This window comes from Pipistrellus kuhlii, unplaced genomic scaffold, assembly GCF_014108245.1.
Source record: "Pipistrellus kuhlii isolate mPipKuh1 unplaced genomic scaffold, mPipKuh1.p scaffold_m20_p_12, whole genome shotgun sequence".
Lineage (NCBI taxonomy): Eukaryota > Metazoa > Chordata > Mammalia > Chiroptera > Vespertilionidae > Pipistrellus > Pipistrellus kuhlii.
In genome coordinates this window covers 35,164,948-35,183,484 of record NW_023425427.1, presented here as the reverse complement: position 1 = coordinate 35,183,484, position 18,537 = coordinate 35,164,948, and the positions used below count along the sequence as shown (strand labels likewise).

The following is an 18,537-nucleotide window of genomic DNA, read 5'->3' as shown; positions in this document are numbered from 1 at the left end:
AATTGTGGGCAAGTACTCATAATGACACTGAATTTCAACCTTTTAATCCCCACTAATTAACATGAAGAATTAGATTACTTCCCCTAAGCCCTGCTTTTTCATTCTTGGCTATAAACACAGTTTGGGAAATGCAATCTGTGTACAATCTGAATTAACTGACCATGTCTCCACCTTCCCACACCCATCAGAGTGAGATGAAACAGAGACAAGCAGGGAAGAAAGAATGATTGAATGTTTATTGAGACTGAAATGGAACATTGTTCTCTTTGATGCGTTAACAGCACTGTGTGTTAAGAGGTCAGTTACAAATGGACTCCAAAATAAGGATGACCTGCAGTTCATGAACAGCTCTGCAACTCTGGTGCCTCAAATCGGAGAAACCTGCCAGGGGGGTAGAACCATCCAGCCCAAGATAAATTACCGACTCAACTGCATTATATTTAAATTGACTTTCTATAAACAATTCCATTCTTTGCATTTAAAAACTCACATTGAATTACTGGTTCATACTTAGGTTTACGGGACAATTCGGGATCATTCTCCTGTAGCCTTCAGGTGCAGGTGGTCAATACTGAACACGGAGACATGAATACACAATTTGGCACAATTTCTGGTTTCTTAAATAAGAAAGCACAGGCTTAAATTGGCTACTCAGTACTGCAGAAGCACGGGTATTTTAGATCTCAGTGTAAATACAAAAGTCATGTTAAGCATTATTTACAAGATGGTGAGCTGAAGCACAGACTTTAATAAGATATTTTCATAAATTAGCAGGAGAATGGCAAATGATGGATTTTAAGGAGCAGGGCCAAGATCACAAGACTGCTAGTTGAGTGGTAGGTAAACTCATTAGTCAACAGAGCCAAATATCAACAGTACAACGATTGGAATTTCTTCTGAGAGCCAATTTTGTTTACACTTAAACTTCTTCTAATGCCACTTCTTCAAAATAGACTCGCCCAGGCCATGGTATATGGTGGAAGAGCCACACTCAAGGGGCCAAAAAGCCGCATGTGGCTTGTGAGCCGCAGTTTGCAGACCCTGGTGCTAGTCGATTAGAACAATTCTCCCTGGAGGAAGACACAAGTACCACACAAATGAAGGATTTTCCTGAACCACTGATCCCAACATCTCAGGCTGTGGGAGTTACTCTGTAAGAATCCAGGGAAGGGATAGTGCTTTTCTGGGCAGTGTGGCTTGTTCAACTTACCAAATTCGTATTGAAATACAGTTATCAGGTAGCTTGCCACTGTTGCTTGGGCCCTGTCGGGGACAAAAGGGCAAAGGACTATCATTTTTTAAGTGTGTATTACTGACCTTGGAAGAATGAAGCCTTCCAGCTGGATAAACACACATCCAGCCTTACGTGAGTGACACCTTTGAACATAATCTCACATGGAGCTGCTACGACCCCCTCTGGGCAGGAGAATTTGGAAGTTGTAATGAATGGCTATGCCACCTCTGAGTATCACCATAACACATCTCTGCTTTCGGGCAGAAATGATCAAACAACACGATTTCTCAGTGTAGTGCTCCTGAGAGAGGAGTTCTGATAAGCCTCAGAGTAGGTCTGGATTGGAATCATAGTTATTATTCAAGTATTAGGAGAGCTCTTTATTTCACATTGACTGTTCCATTCTGATCTCTGTCTGGCAATTTTTATGAAAATAATATATATATTATCTAGTTCTACCCTGAACACTGGGTTAATAGTTACCAGTGTCCCAGTACAGTACTTTGAAAAAAATGATTTCCCTTCCCCACAAACCTGACACTCATCTTAAAATTGTTATTGCAGAACTGTGTTGATCTGCTTTCTTTCAAAGCAGTGTTTTTTTTTAATTGGCTGGAGATGAGTTCAAAATGGACAGTTTGGCACATTAACTAGGGAAGGGGGATGGTTTGGATGCATTATCATCTATAAAAAACGTGAGACATCAAAGGAAATCCATGCCAATAGAAAGCCTGAGTAAAAAATTTGTAATCACTGACAGAATAGTTTTTTAAAAACCCAAAACACTGGTCTGTGCGTGAGAAAGCAATTGCGCTTTCACATCTGTTACCTAATTCCAACAACTGCTATGTTATATATTTCTAAACTTTGTCTCTTGTAAAGTTTTAAAACTCCAGATAATATAGCTTGCCTTTTCATCAATTTCCTTTCCTCTTACCCCAACCCCAAGTCCCAGAACAGAGAGAGCAAAAGCTCCGAATCCAAATATAGAAATAGTCTGGAGGTCTGTGAATCAGGTCAAATGTACAATTGGCCATTAGTGTTCTTCTTTTCCTTAATGTTTGAATTTGCTAAGAGATGTCCTTCCTCTAGAACTGTGAGGTCTGGGTGAACGAGATGGTGTCAGATCTGTCTATGGCAAAGCCTCCGTTGACATAGGACTTCTTGGCGTCTGAGTCTTCATTATCGAGTGTTGTGGTTTCCACAGCAAAGGGGTTCGTGAAGTTGACGTCAGAGGCAACAGTCATCTGCTCCAGCTCCTTCTTAGAGAGCTTCTCCACTATGCCCGTCCCAAAGGCGTCACCGAGGACATTCACCATGGTCCTGAACCGGTCCCTGCGGAAGGGAGAGGGTGAATCAGACAGGAGGCCCAGATTTCATTTCCCTGCCCATTGGACAGAAGACAGGACCTGAAATGTTGAGTTACAAGTCAAGCAAATGCAGAAAGTACTGTCCTCATGGCTGGCTGACCAGAGGCTCCTCTCCTCACAGGCCTGAAGCAGAAGTTGGTTCATAAAGGCACAGAATGAGCAAACCAGATCCCCCAGGCCCATTCTCCCAAGTCACAATGACTCCCCAAACTTCACCAATTACCACTGACCTCTGTCTTGTGAACATTTCTGGGCTCTCTTGGCTAAGCTGAGAGAGAGGAAGGGAGAGAGAGAGAGAGAGAGAGAGAGAGAGAGAGAGAGAGAGAGAGAGAGAGAGAGAGAGAGAGAGAGAGAATATGATTGGTTGAGGCTTGAATGGTCTAACTCCATGGTTGGCAAACTGTGGCTTGCGAGTCACATGCAGCTCTTTGGCCCCTTGAGTGTGGCTCTTCCACAAAATACCACGGCCTGGGTGAAGAAGTGGTGTTAGAAGAAGTTTAAGTTTAAAAAATTTGGCTCTCAAAAGGAATTTCAATTGCTGTACTGTTAATATTTGGCTCTGTTGACTAATGCGTTTGCCCATCATGGAGTTAGACCATTCAAGCCTCAACCAATACTTCTCCTTCTCCTTCTCTCTCCCTCCCTCCCTCCCGCGCGCCCGCGCGCGTGCGCGCGCTCTCTCTCTCTCTCTCTCTCTCTCTCTCTCTCGTTATAACAATTAAGACTTGCCTTTTATTGAGCACATACTGCCTTCCAGACACTCCTCCCATATTAGCTCACTCAGTTCTTAAACCAACCCAATGAGACAGACGGAATCTTTTCCATCTTACAGATTATACAACAAGACCTCAGAGAGGTTAAGGAACTAAAGGTCAAAAGCCAGTAAGACACTGCTCAGAGATTCAAACCCAAGTCAGTCTTATTGCAAAGCCAATGCTTATGCCACTGCCCCTGATGGTCTGAAGCTGGGAAGATGGGCTGATTTTGAAGTGGTCTGAACCTATGCTGCTAGGGCTGGGATAGGCCAGGGTGGCCTAAGGGGTTTGGAATGTCTGGGGTCTTGCCTACCTTCTTCACCATGTTATTTTGTGTTTATCTTGCCCAATGCCTGGCTTTTAACCTTGAGCATTACCAGGTATAATGCGCTACTACAGATCACGGGCTTTTTAAAATCACTGCTTGAAGTTTCTGAGGAGTTAATTTTTAACCACATTATCAGATGGCCTGGTTAGAGGGAAATGAAAGCAGCAACAGATGGCTCATTAGGCAATCTGAAGAGAGAATGACAGACTTAAGATTCTGCAGCACGTTTATCAAACTCACAGGAACCAGTCGACAGCGATGATCAGGGTGACATCCTCAGTGGGCAGGCCCACAGCGCTCAGCACGATCACCATGGTCACCAGGCCGGCCTGGGGTACACCCGCAGCTCCGATGCTGGCAGCTGTGGCTGTGACACTGTAGCCAAAACACACCAGCACAAAAGGAGTTAGATACCCATTTCTTCCTTCAGGGCCCGTGGCCCGAAACAGTCCCGATACTATTACTGCTGTGTCCCCAAATTGGCCAGTCAAAATCTCTTATCTACTGAGCACCAGCTCTGCCTTGTTAAAGGGCGGTGGGAGACAGAGGGGAGTATTATCTTCCAGGGGGAAAGAGGGCAGCCCTCCCTAATGCAAGGACTGCATGAGGCACACAACGTGCAAGAGCGAGATTCAAGAGGAAGGCAAGTGTTTACCAACTGGGATGGATGACTATCTGCCCATCCCTCCGAAACAAATGACAAATGTCTCTCCACCTACTTTTTCTGTCTACTCATCCATTAAGCATTTAAGGAGAATGTAATATTTGCCAGGGATTTACGTTGCCTCGAAGGATAGTAAAGGGAGAGTGGTATGGACAGATGGTCAAGGGCATTTTAGGTGAAGCTAAAATTTCAAGTGTTTAAGGAGGTTTTATTCACTTTCTCAACATCATTAGACTCTTGACATCTCTGGCACTGACTTAAGAAATAGCTGACTGCTGTCCAAGGTACAAGTGTTCATTCAGAAGGCTCCTTTTTGCCAGAGGATGCACTTTGTACAAAAGAAAGGTCTGGAATTCAGGAGAGGCAGCCATGGGAACTTTGTGAAGTATTTAAAAAGATCCCGCTTGGGCAGATAAAATGTGGCACAAAGAATTTTCCCCTTTGGAATGTGCAGTTTTTCATCAGCAACTTCCTTACATCTGGTCACTTTGGAGGGAGCAAGAGCTCTCCTCCAGTCCGGAAAAAGTCCCTTGATTTGAGTCAGCTTGAAGGGGACAGCCACGACATTCTTCTCGAGACATGTCCTTACTCTGGGCCAAGGCCTGAACTGCCTCCAGGATGTCGCTGAGTTGAAAGGTGAAGATGCAGAAACTGCCGATTTAGACTAGAAGAATCCCCGATTCTAGCCACAAGTCCATATTCTTGTGAGTTCATAAAGCCTCACCGTTCTTACAAAGCTGATCCCAGTGCCCATTCTTCTGCCCAGTACGGGTCACAGGGAGTGTTTGAGGGTATGGTTAAACTCAGGCCAGAGTTCTTTGACAAGTAAGTTTTTTCTTAGTGGCTATGGCCACCCAATTTCTAGTAAGTTAGAGATTTCTGGGGCTGTCCCAATTACTCTCAAAGTTCCAGGCCTACACAACCCTTTGGATCTCTTCTGCCTTAAGTATTCTTTGTTAAATCCAAGTTTTTTTCAATGCTGGTTGAAAAAATTTAAACGGACTGCAATGAGGGGTTTTCTCTGTCAGAAGTAGTAGGTGCCCATGCCCACTGCTCCTTCTTGGAACCCTCAACACATCACTGTTAACCATGGGGTCACTACAGCCTGAGGCTGGGCTTGAGACTCAAAATCCATTTAGTCAAACTCTGCTCTTTGACCTTGACCTTACTTTACTGAATTTCAGCTAACTTGCTTTCATCTGAAGTATGAATCTTCTGATAGGGGGGAAAATTTTATTAACAGCCTGTCCTTAGGCAAGTTACTTCTCTGAATCTGTTTGTCCCCTGTAAGATGGAACTGATGTGTTTGCTTTGTAGTGCTGCTGTGGATTCAATGAGGTAACACATTTAAGGCATCCAGCATAGCACCTGGACCTAGGAGATGCTTAAAAACTGATGCCACTTTGGCTACGTCAGCAGCTGCTGCTACTGTGTTTCCCTGAAAATAAGACATCCTCTGAAAATAAGCCCCCCCCCCCCCCCAGGCTAACCATGAGAGATTTGGTCCACTGATTCTGAAAGAAATGGAGTCACAAGAAATTCACCAGGAAATTCAGGAATTGGATTGTTATGATGATGTTCCAGAAGATAATGACATGATTGTCATTGAATAAGTGAGTAAATTCTTGATACTGTAGGATTCACAGTTAAGTCTGGTTTGTGTTGACAACTACCGTACTACTGTACCGTATACAGGTAATAAATTTCCTTTATTTTCATTTAACAATAAATGTGTACTGTATTCTTTTTCATGGAAAAATAAGACATCCCCCGAAAATAAGACCTAGCGCATCTTTGGGAACAAAAATTAATACAAGACACTGTCTTATTTTTGGGGAAACAGAGTATTACTTCTACCACTGCTGCTAGTATTATTACTACCACCACAAAAACTATTACTGCTACTTTTTCCTCCAAGCTCTTTCTCGGCCCCAAATTCTATAATTATCTTTCATTATAAGAAACTGTATCTTACTTTAATCAGTTATAACCTTTGATAAATGAGTGTTATGAGGAAACCACAACAGGGTGTGTTTTGGGTAGAGGGTGCCTACATTTTTTGATGTCCAGTCCAAAATGGTCAGGAAAAGAGATAAACTATAGGTCCCCAAATCTCTTTAACCATCAATTACAGCCACAACTATAACTTGTCAAGTTTAATGTTTATTATTTTATTCTTTCCCAGGCAGAGCCAGAGAGGATACTTTAGTTTAAGTCAATGATTACCCCGGCCAGGCAGGTGTAATTGGCTTTGGGCCAGTATTAGCAGCCAAGTCTGAGACAAGAATACCCCAGAGCAGGGAGAGAGATTTTTTATGTGAATTGAGTATGTAGCCTCGAGGCCCAAAGTTTATTCCTCTAGCAGTTGTTGTTGTTTTTTAAAGGTTACAAAGATCCAGGAAACTTATGACTGAGGCATATCCCTATGCAATTCATCACAAAGTGGCAAAGACCCAAAAGAACTGGCATCTCATACAACCACTCCTTAGAAGCCAGTTCAGTGCAGATGGGGACCCACAGTCCAAGGTGAGGGAGGTGGGGAAAGGCACTGGGGAGTCTAAAAGTAACAACTGCTTGCCCTGACCGGTTGGCTCAGTGGATAGAGCATCCGCCTGTGGACCAGGTTCGATTCTGGTCAAGGGCATGTATGTTGGTTGTGGGCACATCCCTAGTGGGAAATGTGCAAGAGGCAGCTAATTGGTGTTTCTCTCCCATCGATGTTTCTAACTATCCCTCTCTGTAAATAAAATCAATAAAATATATTAAAAAATAAATAAATAAAAGTAACAACTGCTGGAACCACCGTGGCTGTGGATAAGGATTTAAATTTTTTTTTTTTTTTAAGGATTTAAATTTTAACATACTTGTTGCTGTTCAAACTATAGGACTTGATTCAAGCTCTTTCTGATGGAAAACATTTAAAATGACTGCAGTGATGGGTTTTCTTTGTTAGAAGTAGTAGGTGCCCATGCCCACTGCTCCCTCTTGGAACCCCCAACATATCCCTGCCAACCATGCAGTCACTACAGCCCGAGGATCTTTAGCCACTAACAAGGGCTCCTTAGCCACTAACACTTGAAGACTATGCAGCATTCATGCAGTTGCCCAGTTAATATGCCAGATAGTCCAGTTTGCACTTGTCTTCAGTTAATTTCAAGCAAACTGCAATAAGTATGTTATGACTTGGGGTCGGGGAAGATTTAAAAATGTACTGTATTAAAACAGTTAGAATTTATTGTTTGCCTGGAACATATGCCTATACCAAGTGCTTGGGATGCAAGAATGAATTAACTCTGAAATGTTCATGTTCAGCCTCACGTAGGTGCAAGAACTCAGCTTAGTCTCAAACTCCCACTTTAAAGCCTCCGACTAATCACAATCCACTCTTCAAAGCAGCGCTGACCAGTAGGAGTTTCTTCAACGACAGCACCTGTTTCTATAATACAATGATAGAACCTTCTGTGTCTGCTCCATCCAATTTGTGTGAGTAGCTAATGGTACTATATTGAGAAGGGCTGTTCCAGAGAAACAGCTCTGGCAAAATTCACTAAGGACATTTTCACTACCTACTTGAGTAGACAATTTCAGTCTTCATGTGACTAGGATTCTCTGCAGTATTTGACTCCACTGGCCATTTAATCTTTGGAAATCTCTCTTCTCTGGGTGTCAATGATACCATGGTTTCAGGGCTCTCTTCTTATTTTTCTTTCCTTTTCACTCTTCTGCTTGTGCTCTTCCTTCCCTGCCTCTAATATTAGGATTTTCTAGGCCTCAGTCCTTAGTCCTTTTCTCTTCCCTATGGACTCTCCCTATGCAATGCCATCCATTTCAAACATTTACCGAATGCTCACTACAGTGGCATCATTCTAAGCATTTTATATGCATCGTCTGACTTAACGATCATTACTTGCACAAAATGTAGATACTATTATCATCCTCATTTTATGGGTGAGAAACAGAAGCTTAGAGAATGCAATCAGCTTGGTCACAGTTACAGCTAATCATGGTAAAGCTCAGAATCAAACTCAGATAATTAACTCCCTATCAAGCTGAGGACCCTGGCTTCTGTATCTACAGTGAAGACCTGGCTTCTATAGCTACATTTCTCTCACTGCATACTTCTACCTGGGTGTCTTAAAGGCATTTCAAATTCAGTGTCTAAAAGTATAAACTCTATCTTCCTATCTAGACTTGCTTCTCCTACACTAGATTCTGTTCTGGTAAGCACCATCCACCAATCCAGAAACACCCACCAATCCTGGGGGGCATCCTATCTGTCCCCTGCCCCTCACTCCAAATCTACCTGATGCCTCTTTCACTAGCTCATCTCCATCTCTCATGTCAGTGCCCTGATGTGGGCCTTTTCATACTGTACCTGGACTTCTGTAATAGTCTCCTAATTGGTCTTCCGGCTATGGTTTCTGCTCCCATCCAGTTGCCTTTTAAAATGAAAATCTGTCCGTGGTATGAAAAATTGTCAAAGACCTTTCCATGAGCTCCCCATACAAAGCTTTCATGACATGATCCCTGACTCCTCATTTCTTTGTTCTCCACATCGCACTCATACAAAATAATCTGTACTTGCTATTCCTTTTATCTAAAATGCTCTTAGTTTCCTTCTTTCCCTATGAAATTCTTAATTCCTTTTAGCTAAACTTTCTCCAGGAAGCCTTTCCTCACCTTCCCAGGTACAGCCAACCCTTCCTTCGTTGGTGTCCTATAGCCCTTATCACACCACTCAGCATTTATTTAGGTATGCGTATCCCTTATCTACCTACTGGGAACCCTTTGAAAGCAGAGACTGGCCCTTGTTCAATCTTGAACCCTTGGTACCTACTCTGTGCCTAGGACCCAGGAAGGCAGTGAACTGAGATCAGAATGATGCTTTTGGCTTATTCAGGCCTTGAAGCAGAAATCTTGTGCAGTACAATCCCACTGCGTGTAACAGAGTTGTGCTTAGTTTTGAGAACAGACTTTGTAGACCAAGAAAATCAACCCACTGCTGGACCACTCTCGATCTTTCACAGACAGCTTTTACTAGAGGCAATTCCAGTAACGAAGATGAGAATGAATGTGACATCATGCCCCTACCTGATAGTGACTATCTGCCCAATGCTCAAGTCCATGTCATTCAACTGTGCAATGAACACAGCTGCTACTGCTTCGTAGAGGGCAGTCCCGTCCATGTTGATTGTAGCACCAACGGGTAACACAAATCTAGTGATCCTTTTGTCCACCTGGTTGTTTTCTTCAGCACAGCGGAAAGTGACAGGCAGGGTTGCTGAACTGTGTGATAAAAAGACAAAGGACTTATAGTTTAGAAATGCTGGTCCTCAGTCCCTGCCTGAAGAAGGGACACCTCCATCCCAAAAACTAACCAGGAGCACAAAGCATGCTGGCACCTTTGACAGGCTCAGGAATCCGAAGGTGCTATGGTTGCCACTGCTCCAAGATACAATATAATCCCTCCCTGGACTGCAGGCTGTGCCAAGAGGGCCAGGAATATCCCACATGGTGAAGAACTACATTCAAGGACGTGGGCAGAGACTATGGAGATCATTTCTTTATGTTTTTAATTGATCTCAAAGAGAGAGGGAGAGAAACCGATTGGTTGCTTCCTGCATGTGTTCCAACTGGTGATTGAACCCACCACCTAGTTATGTGCCCTGACTGGGAATCGAACCGCCACCATTGGATGAATGGACTGGTACTCCAACCAACTGAGCCACACTGGCTGGGGCAAATCATTCCTTGGATTAAAGTAGCTACAAAAACTGTAAGCTGCAGATACCGCTTTATCAAGTGAGGTGAGGGTTGATAAAAGCTTGGTTCAGACTCTTCCTCTAGACACCCCTCTTCTGTTTACCTGGAAGAGATCATGAGAGCTGTCAGGAGAGCCTGGGCCATCCCCATGGCAAACCGGAAGGGGTTCTTTCTTACCACGATGAAATATATCAGAGGGAGAATTACAATGGAGTGGATTGCAAGCCTGAAAATGAGAAAGGAACAGGTTCATGGATGATACCACCTCTTCATATTAATCCTTTCTTTCAAACAGCTTTTTCATTCATAGTGTCATTCAACTTGCATATGGACCTAATGAGAAAATGAGAAGCAGGGCAGGAATATGTCTCCAGTCCACATATGAGGACGAGGAGATTCATTCAGCAAATGAAGTATCTTATCAGAGTTATGGCAAAGCCAGTAGCCGAATGCACATTCCGGGGCTCACAGAACAATCACATCGTGCTTCCAAGCCCCGATCGTGCTGTTCCGGCTAAATGTGATAAAATGCTTTCACTTCCTTCTGCTGCCGAATTCTCCTCTAAGAGCCCTCTCCTTCAGAAAACCTTCCCTCAACCTCCCAGCTCCTGCTGACCCCTCCCTTCTTGGTGACTCTGTGGCCCCCTCACAAACCTCTATCATAGCCCTTCACAGGCTCAGCCGCTCTGCTCCCGGGCCCTCACCACTGTTTGTGAGATGGTGCCCACTGTCTAAGAGGGAAGTGAGGATTGCGATGAGGAGGAGGAAGCCCTGGCTCTTCCATTTTCATACTTTGGACCGACTCTCTTTGTTATTCCTGTCTTCCAAAACTGTTCCTTGTCCCACATGGGAATACATGGGTTACACACAACAGGGGGCTTCAGAAAGGAGACTGATTCAGCAGATGCCATCTATGTGGCAGCTTAGAGTTTAAAGATATGTGAAGCTCAAGTAGTAAGAAGTAGTCATTGAAATGCAGCTTCCCGGAGAGGGGGTAGTAGAGAGAGGGCCTCCTGGATAGAGAGCTTGTGGCTACGGAATCTGAGGAAATGACTTCGTTTACTCTTAGGAACCTAGCTAGGATAAGAGAACAGAAACCAGCAGAACCCCGTTATGAAGTGGTTCAGTTTCATAAGCCGCAGCCCCATCACTGCCTGGACACAGCCTCTGGCCTCTAGTAAGGTGGATGATCCTGCCTCCCTTTGCACCAGGCCCTGGGATTTGACTGACCCTCACACTGTAGGAATCCAGGCTGCGTCAGGGTTGTGCTCTTGGTAAACACAGATTAAGTACCAAATGCTGTGCAGTGGAAACCCCTCAATACAATCGAGTCCCAATAGGCAAGCTGATTGTTCAAGCGGGTGTTTGGAGGCATTGACCAGTGGGAGTCAAATGGACGATGTTTACTCATTCCCATGGTCCATATTTCAAGGCCCATGTGATGTATCCCACCCTTGGCTAGATATCTGGGAGCACCATTTATCATCGATTCCCCTCAAGGAACCAATAACTGGACTGTAATAAGTATGCAAATGACCTGCTACTGCTGCCCTCCTGCTTTACCCAATTCCTTCTAGCACACATGTGTCAAACACAAATCCGTCCCGCCAGGCCTTGCAATGTGGCCCGCACCGCGCTGTCATCACTGCACTCCGCTGCGTTTCCATCACAATGACAGTTTATGACTGTTCAGTAAACCATTCAGCCCGCGATTTAGGCTGGATTTTAGATTTTGGCCCCTTCTCTGATTGAGTTCGACACCCCTATTCTAGCATGAAGATTTCCCCCGAACCCTGTCTGGCCCTGTGAGGATGCAGGGGGTGACCCCACCAACAGGGTCCTGGAACTGACCAGCCATCCTGCTCCTACTTGCTCGAGTCTGATTTTGTTGAGGCCTGCCTAATTTCTTTCAGGCCCAGGGTACATGGGTTTATTCTTACTTGCTTGGTTAGTTTATATCCTTGAGGAAGTGAAGGCCAGGAGACAGCCAAGATAGGCTACCAGTGGGTTTAAAAAAAATTATTTGAATACAACTAATAGAGGCAGTGACAAAGCCAGGTCCAGGCTGTTCTGCCAAGATATGGCACTGAGCACAGTGCGAACCACCCCCAGGACAGCTGTTAAAGGGCAGTCCCCCTCCCCCCGACCCAGCTGTCTCTCTTATCGCTGCTGAACCCCATTTCCCCCTGCATGTGGGAGAGAAGCCAATGTTAACCCTCCGAAGCCCAGACTCTCATGAGCTCAAGTGAGGTTTCTTCTCTTGGGTCTGACGTACCCAGTTAGGACGGTGACCATGTAAAGGCCCAGCTTGCGGAATATGTCCCAGTCTTCAACTTCTATGATCTTTCCGGCAATCAGGAATAAAATGCCGATGGGCATGTAGCTAGGAAGTAAGCACAACGGAGTCAGCAGGTGTGTTCTCAGGGTGGGATTGTTGGGGAAGAAACAAGCCCCTGCCTGCACCTTGGCTTTGTGCCCACCCTCCGCTGGGAGGTGCGCTGGGTGCACAATGAAGCGAAGGTCTCAGTTTCATCTCAGTTCCAGGCTCTGGGGGACCACACTGGCTCCAGCTTTCAACACCTGTGTGTGCCTTAAATTCTACCCACCTAAGCTACCGTGATGGGACACACGTGGCAAGGAGGCATGGTTATTGCATACCTGAAACCTATGTAATTTTATTAACCAATGCTATCCAATACATTCAGTAAAATAAATACATAAAAGGTGTAACTAAACTACTGCATATCCCATTTCTTGTTACCATTTTAGCTTGATCCTCCAAATATGGTCACTAGGCTCTTTCTAGCCATGGTCACCTTGTCTCCCAGATTGCAATATCAGCTAAGAGCCATAGGGTTCGTAGTGAAAATGGTCATAAAAGCTGTTTGTGGAGCTTTCATTACAGGTCTTGTGTTGGCTTAAGTATTTTACATGCATCAATTCAATTAGTGTGCTTCTCCCAATCCTAGTGGGAGATTTGATTACCCTTTTTTTATTCATCATGAAGCTGAGGTGCAGTGGGATTAAGTGACTGAAATAGCTGAACCCTTTACATCACTGTCAATGCCTATAATCTGGAGTAAATAACGTTAACCCACTTCAATATGAGATAAGTGGGACAGAGGTCCCCGAAGAAAGGTGGGCTTTTAGGCATCTCCGAGACAGGGCAGGCACTCCGGCAGCTTTCGTTTGGATGGGTTAGTGCTCGCGCTGTACCTGTTGTAAGTATCTGGAATATCTCTTCTGCATGGGGCCTACTAAGGAAAGCACTTCGTGTTTTGATGTGCAGGCAACCCCTTCAAATCATGCCTTTAAAAGCTACCTCTTACATGAATGCTAGCTGGGTACAAGATGAGCAAGAGCTTTGGCAGTAAACACAATGGCTGATATCTAGACTCTCATTAGTGAACAAAATATAACACGTGTCATGATTTAATACCCTTGTAAGTGTCTGATATTCAGGGTTCCCCTTTTCTAAGGTGAGTCAGTTGAGAAACTTGGTTCTAATTCAGGGGAACAAGATGGCATTAACAAGCATTTGCTCACCACATAATGATCTGAATGATTTTCATGGTTGCATCGGTCAGAGCATTGAAGAAATCCACCAGAATCTGTCCCTTTTCTCCCATTTTTCCAATGACAAGTCCAAAGACAAGGCAAAAGACAATCAAGCCGAGGACATTGATGCCATCTGAGTACATGCCTACGACTTTGTATTCCTTTGTTTCATTCTGTGAATCGAAACCAAGAAAATATATTGATACGTGATTATAATCTTGTTAGACTGCATAGGTATTGAAATAAGAAGAAACAATAGCCAAACATAATAAACTAGTGATCTACCTGTGAGAGTCAACAATACTTTGGAAATATAACTAAAAATACAAAAAACAAAACCCACCTATGCAATTTTTATTGCCCCTACCTTTAGACATTGAAGTTTAAAGTGTTTTTTTCCTCCTCTTTCTCTCAACAAATCCATATTTGAGTATTTCTTTTGAAGATTTCTTATTATGGAATGTTTTACATTTTTTTATTTTAATTTTTTATTGTTTAAAGTATTACATATGTCTCCTCCCCACCCCTATTGTGTTTTACATTTTTAGTAAAAACTTCAGAATCAAGGCACTTTTCAGGGTTATTTTAACTACTCACTATATTTTGAGGCTATATAAAAATAATATAAATTAGTAATGCAGGAAACAGAAAATATTGACCAGTGTGGACATTTTTAGGACATTTACTGGTTTATTCTGATAATGAGCCATGAGAACATTCTTGCCCTGGCTGGTGTGGTTCAGTTCATTAAGCATTGTCCCACGCACCAAAAAGTCACTGGTCAGGGCACGTGCCCAGGTTATGAGCTCAATCCCCAGTAGGGGCAGGCAGGAGGCAGCCAATAGATATTTCTTGCACATACGGGTTTTTCTCTCCCTCTCCCTTCCTCTCTAACATAAATAAAAACATATTTTAAAAAAGAACATTCTTTACCGCCTCTAGTTTTGAATGGCAAACAGGATTTTGGAAACATAAAAGTTTACCAGCCCGACAGCGTGGCTCAGTGGTTAAATATTGACCTATGAACCAGATGGTCATGGTTCAATTCCCAGTCAGGGCACACACCTGGGTTGTGGGCTCTATCTCAAGTGGGGGGTATATAGGAGAGAGTTGATCAATGATTCTCATTGATGTTTCTCTCTCTCTCCTTCTCTTAAACCAATAAAAAAAATATTTAAAAGAGTTAACCAAGTTCCTACTATTAGGAGCCATTTGTTTGCTTTATCCTGTGTAAAAAAACAGCATGAGATTTACTGCGAGATTTTATAAGGACATAACATAAATGGACAAGCCCCTGGGGCACCAGTCATTTCTTCATTATGATGTGATTTAATCAAATATTTACCAAGCAGCTGGAGTGTGCCAACTGCAGTGGCTACAGCATAAGGTCATCAGTAAAAGGGGAAAGATTTATTCGTTTTGAAGAGAAACACTAGAGCATAAGGTCTTAAAATGCAGCTGGAAAGACAAAACTAACCATGAGAGACACAAGCCAATGACAGTGAGATGGTGTGTAATTAACTGCACGGCCACGCTGTGAGTTATGGACATCCTATGGAACCTTGGGACATGGATGAGGGCTGAGAGGTTAACATTAAGAAATGATTTGGGCCGAAACCGGTTTGGCTCAGTGGTAGAGCGTCGGTCTGCGGACTGAAGGGTCCAGGGTTCGATTCCGGTCAAGGGCATGTACATTGGTTGCGGGCATATCCCTGGTGGGGGGTTTGCAGGAGGCAGCTGGTCGATGTTTCTCTCTCATCGACGTTTCTAGCTCTCTCTCTCCCTTCCTCTCTGTAAAAATCAATAAATTAAAAAAAAAGAAAAAGAAAAAGAAAGAAATGATTTGGTGCCAAAACCGGTTTGGCTCAGTGGTAGAGCGTTGGTCTGCGGACTGAAGGGTCCAGGGTTCGATTCCGGTCAAGGGCATGTACGTTGGTTGCGGGCACATCCCCGTGGGGGGTGTGCAAGAGGCAGCTGGTCGATGTTTCTCTCTCATCGATGTTTCTAGCTCTCTATCTCTCTCCCTTCCTCTCTGTAAAAAATCAATAAAATATATTAAAAAAAAAGAAAAAAAAAGAAATGATTTGGTAAGAAAAGGCAAAAGTCATCCTGCACCAGACTTCTGTATCCTGCTACGAATTTAAACCACCCTATTGGATGCCCCAGAGTACTCTGTTCTTCCCTATTGTAATATTCATCACTCTTCATATGAGGGCAGATGTCACGTCTATCTTTTCACCATTGTAATCCAATGTTCAGCAGGGCCTGGCTCAGGTAGGGTGATCAGAAAATCCTTGTGGAACCACATCAAAGGCAGGAATAACGAGGAATGAAGGAGGCTGATGGAGATAGAACAGAGGGGGCCCACTGGGAAGTGAGCCTGGAAACAAGGGAGGAGCCAGGGGCACTGGACCTGCCAGAGGGGTAAACTGGAGAGTGAAGGCTTTCTGTAGGTGGAAGCAGGGAGCCAACGGTGGCCTAGATAATCTGAAATCTTAAGCCTATTGAACATTTATCTTTTCCTTAAATTTTTCCTTCCTGTGTACAGGCAGAGAGCATTCAGGAAAAAATCTGCTAGAGTAGTAAAAATGTACTACTTCAGGCCCATACATTCTAAGCCTCCAATAGGGGAAGAAACCCCCAAAGCTGTCAAAGCCCATCCATTTTATCCATGAGTTTATGGCAAACTCTAGGTGGCAAAACCTAACCTAAACTGAAACGGGGCCACGTATGACCTGTTTCTTTTAACGTGGCAGAACAGTCACAAATTTGGTGCAAGAATATTGATGTGCTTGACTCTAGAGTGTTGTTGCCAATCCCACTTCAGGGAAATGTTCAACGTGTGCACTCACCGCCTGGCCCATCTAACGCGGAAAACCATGGATCTGTATCGCATGTGGGCAGAGGGTTTCAGAAAAGAAACTGTGGGCCTGTGATCTGCGTCTACGTAGTCGTGCAAACCTAACGCAGTTCCCAGAGGTTGCGCACCTCAACTCTACGGAGTGGCAGAGACACAGAGGCAACTGGGCCCTTTCTTTCCTCCGCGTGGTTCGCCCACTGCTCATTATTCTTGGTAGTTGGGTTCTATGAAGTGGTCACCGCTATTGAATTATCGAATACTAACTCATTGTTTCTAGGGAACATGTCTGAGTAAGTTCTTGGGAATCAATGTTCGCAACATTTCCATCACGTAATCCACACCTGACCTACTTTATGCAAATTTCTGTTCAGAGACGACCTTATTTCACATATACTGTTGCTTCACTAACATTGAATTCACAACCCACACATTAGAGCACCTGCCTAAATGAAGTGTAGCTAACCTACTGTATTCTCTGGAAGGCACGTTGCAGCCCTCTTGCATTTAGGAACCACAGACAGCACTTCAGCACTGTGGTTGGGGGATATTTTAAACAGTGAGATTACCATGAAAAGTACAAAACTGTGAAAATGTGGCATACGCGCACCACGGAAAGACAGGTGTTAATATGTATGAGAGCTGAAACAAGAAGGCAGAGCACAGCTGTGTTCAGCCTCAGCTGGAAACACATGTGCATTGGGTGACTTAAATTTTTCACCGCTCCGTGCACATCTGCAAATGACATTAAAGCGCCTGAGTGTTGGTTTTTGAGGTCGCCAATCCCGTTTAGCAAGTAGGTGAATTCACAAAGTGTGGAATGCTCAAGTAATGAGGATGGACTATATACTCCCATCTCCTGCTCCCTCACAGCTCAGGCCCTGACTCCTGGGGAGGGAGTGTGGGTGACAAGGAAGGAAGCAGTCAGTACCTTGGCAACAGTCACAGCAGTTGTCATGACGGCCGTGACAGATGCTCCCGTCATATTCATCCCTGGCTCACTGGGAGGACTCACTTCTTTCCGTGTGGTCTTATACTGCAGGTTAGGAGAAAGAAAACACAGGAAACAAATGAAGAAAGTTTTTAAGCACCTGAGGCTAAATCACAGGAAATATTGTTACTTTGGGCAAACCAGCACCACTGAAAGATTCTACCTCTGATTCTTCTGTTGGCTCCAGGTGTTGACAGAACCTCCTATGAGGCTTTGGAACCAAAAGTGGGATTGAGAAATCCAAACCCCTGATGCCCCCAGCCACCATTCAATGATGTCAAAATGCTCTCTCACTTTCATAAGAAAGGACAAGTTAATGGAAGTATTGGTGTTATTTGTAGGTGCTTTCATAGACAGACTCTACAAGAATCCTGTGCATCATTTTTTATTCTATTTATTATTTTTAACCTGGGAGAAAACTCACCATTTTGGTAAATGTAGTCACTATGACTTTAATAAACATCAACAACTATATGGTTGTTCCAAAATCAACAGTCTTTTAGGGCTACTCCATGAGATTTCTGTGGACTCTCCCTCTTTCAGCCCCATCAGGTTCTGTGGAGCTTCAGCAGACAGGCTGAAGAAAGAGCTAATATACCCTCACACCAGGCAGAAAAGTCATGCCTACCAGCTCTGCCAGCACCGAGGACCTCACAAATGACCACTGTGGCTGAGGCACAGAGGCAGCCCTGAGATAGAGGTGGTTCTGTGCTGCCTGGAGATCGGCAGCAGGCAGCTTAATTGAGGTGCCTGCTGGTACACACAGGGGTCTCTGTTCGTGTAATTTATGTAAATCAATTCAGCAGTTTGTGATAGACTCAGCTGTCTAAGTGCATAGACAAACAGGAGAACAAGATGTGAGGAGAATGGAGTAGAGAGATTTTTAAACTTTCCTAAACTTTCCTAGAGAATAAAATAATCAAATAATTATAGTGTTCCTTAGAGTGTCAGCAATGGGGACAGAATGATTAAGGAAAAGACCAAATACCAGGAACACCAGCCACCTTGTGGGTCCGA

The 18,537-nt window shown here is 44.0% G+C and overlaps 1 protein-coding gene across 11 annotated transcripts in view; it reads right to left on the bottom strand.

Moving 5' to 3' along the window:
* Positions 1–217: 217 nt before the first annotated feature.
* Positions 218–18,537, bottom strand: part of SLC1A1 (solute carrier family 1 member 1) — a 66,475-nt gene continuing 48,155 nt past the window's right edge. For 4 of the 11 annotated variants that reach the window (XM_036433939.2, XM_045580164.1, XM_036433940.2 and 1 more), the window contains 7 exons: positions 17,461–17,565; positions 13,661–13,845; positions 12,390–12,497; positions 10,218–10,340; positions 9,443–9,637; positions 3,928–4,062; positions 1,594–2,569 (listed from right to left, as the gene is read on the bottom strand). In XM_036433939.2, coding sequence (XP_036289832.1) covers positions 2,323–2,569; positions 3,928–4,062; positions 9,443–9,637; positions 10,218–10,340; positions 12,390–12,497; positions 13,661–13,845; positions 17,461–17,565 — 1,098 coding nt within the window. In that variant the 3' untranslated portion in view covers positions 1,594–2,322. Of the gene's footprint in view, positions 623–1,593; positions 2,570–3,927; positions 4,063–4,107; positions 5,468–9,442; positions 9,638–10,217; positions 10,341–12,389; positions 12,498–13,660; positions 13,846–17,460; positions 17,566–18,537 lie in introns of those variants that run through there. The other 7 variants (XM_036433944.2, XM_036433950.2, XM_036433945.2 and 4 more) reach the window with 6 other exon arrangements.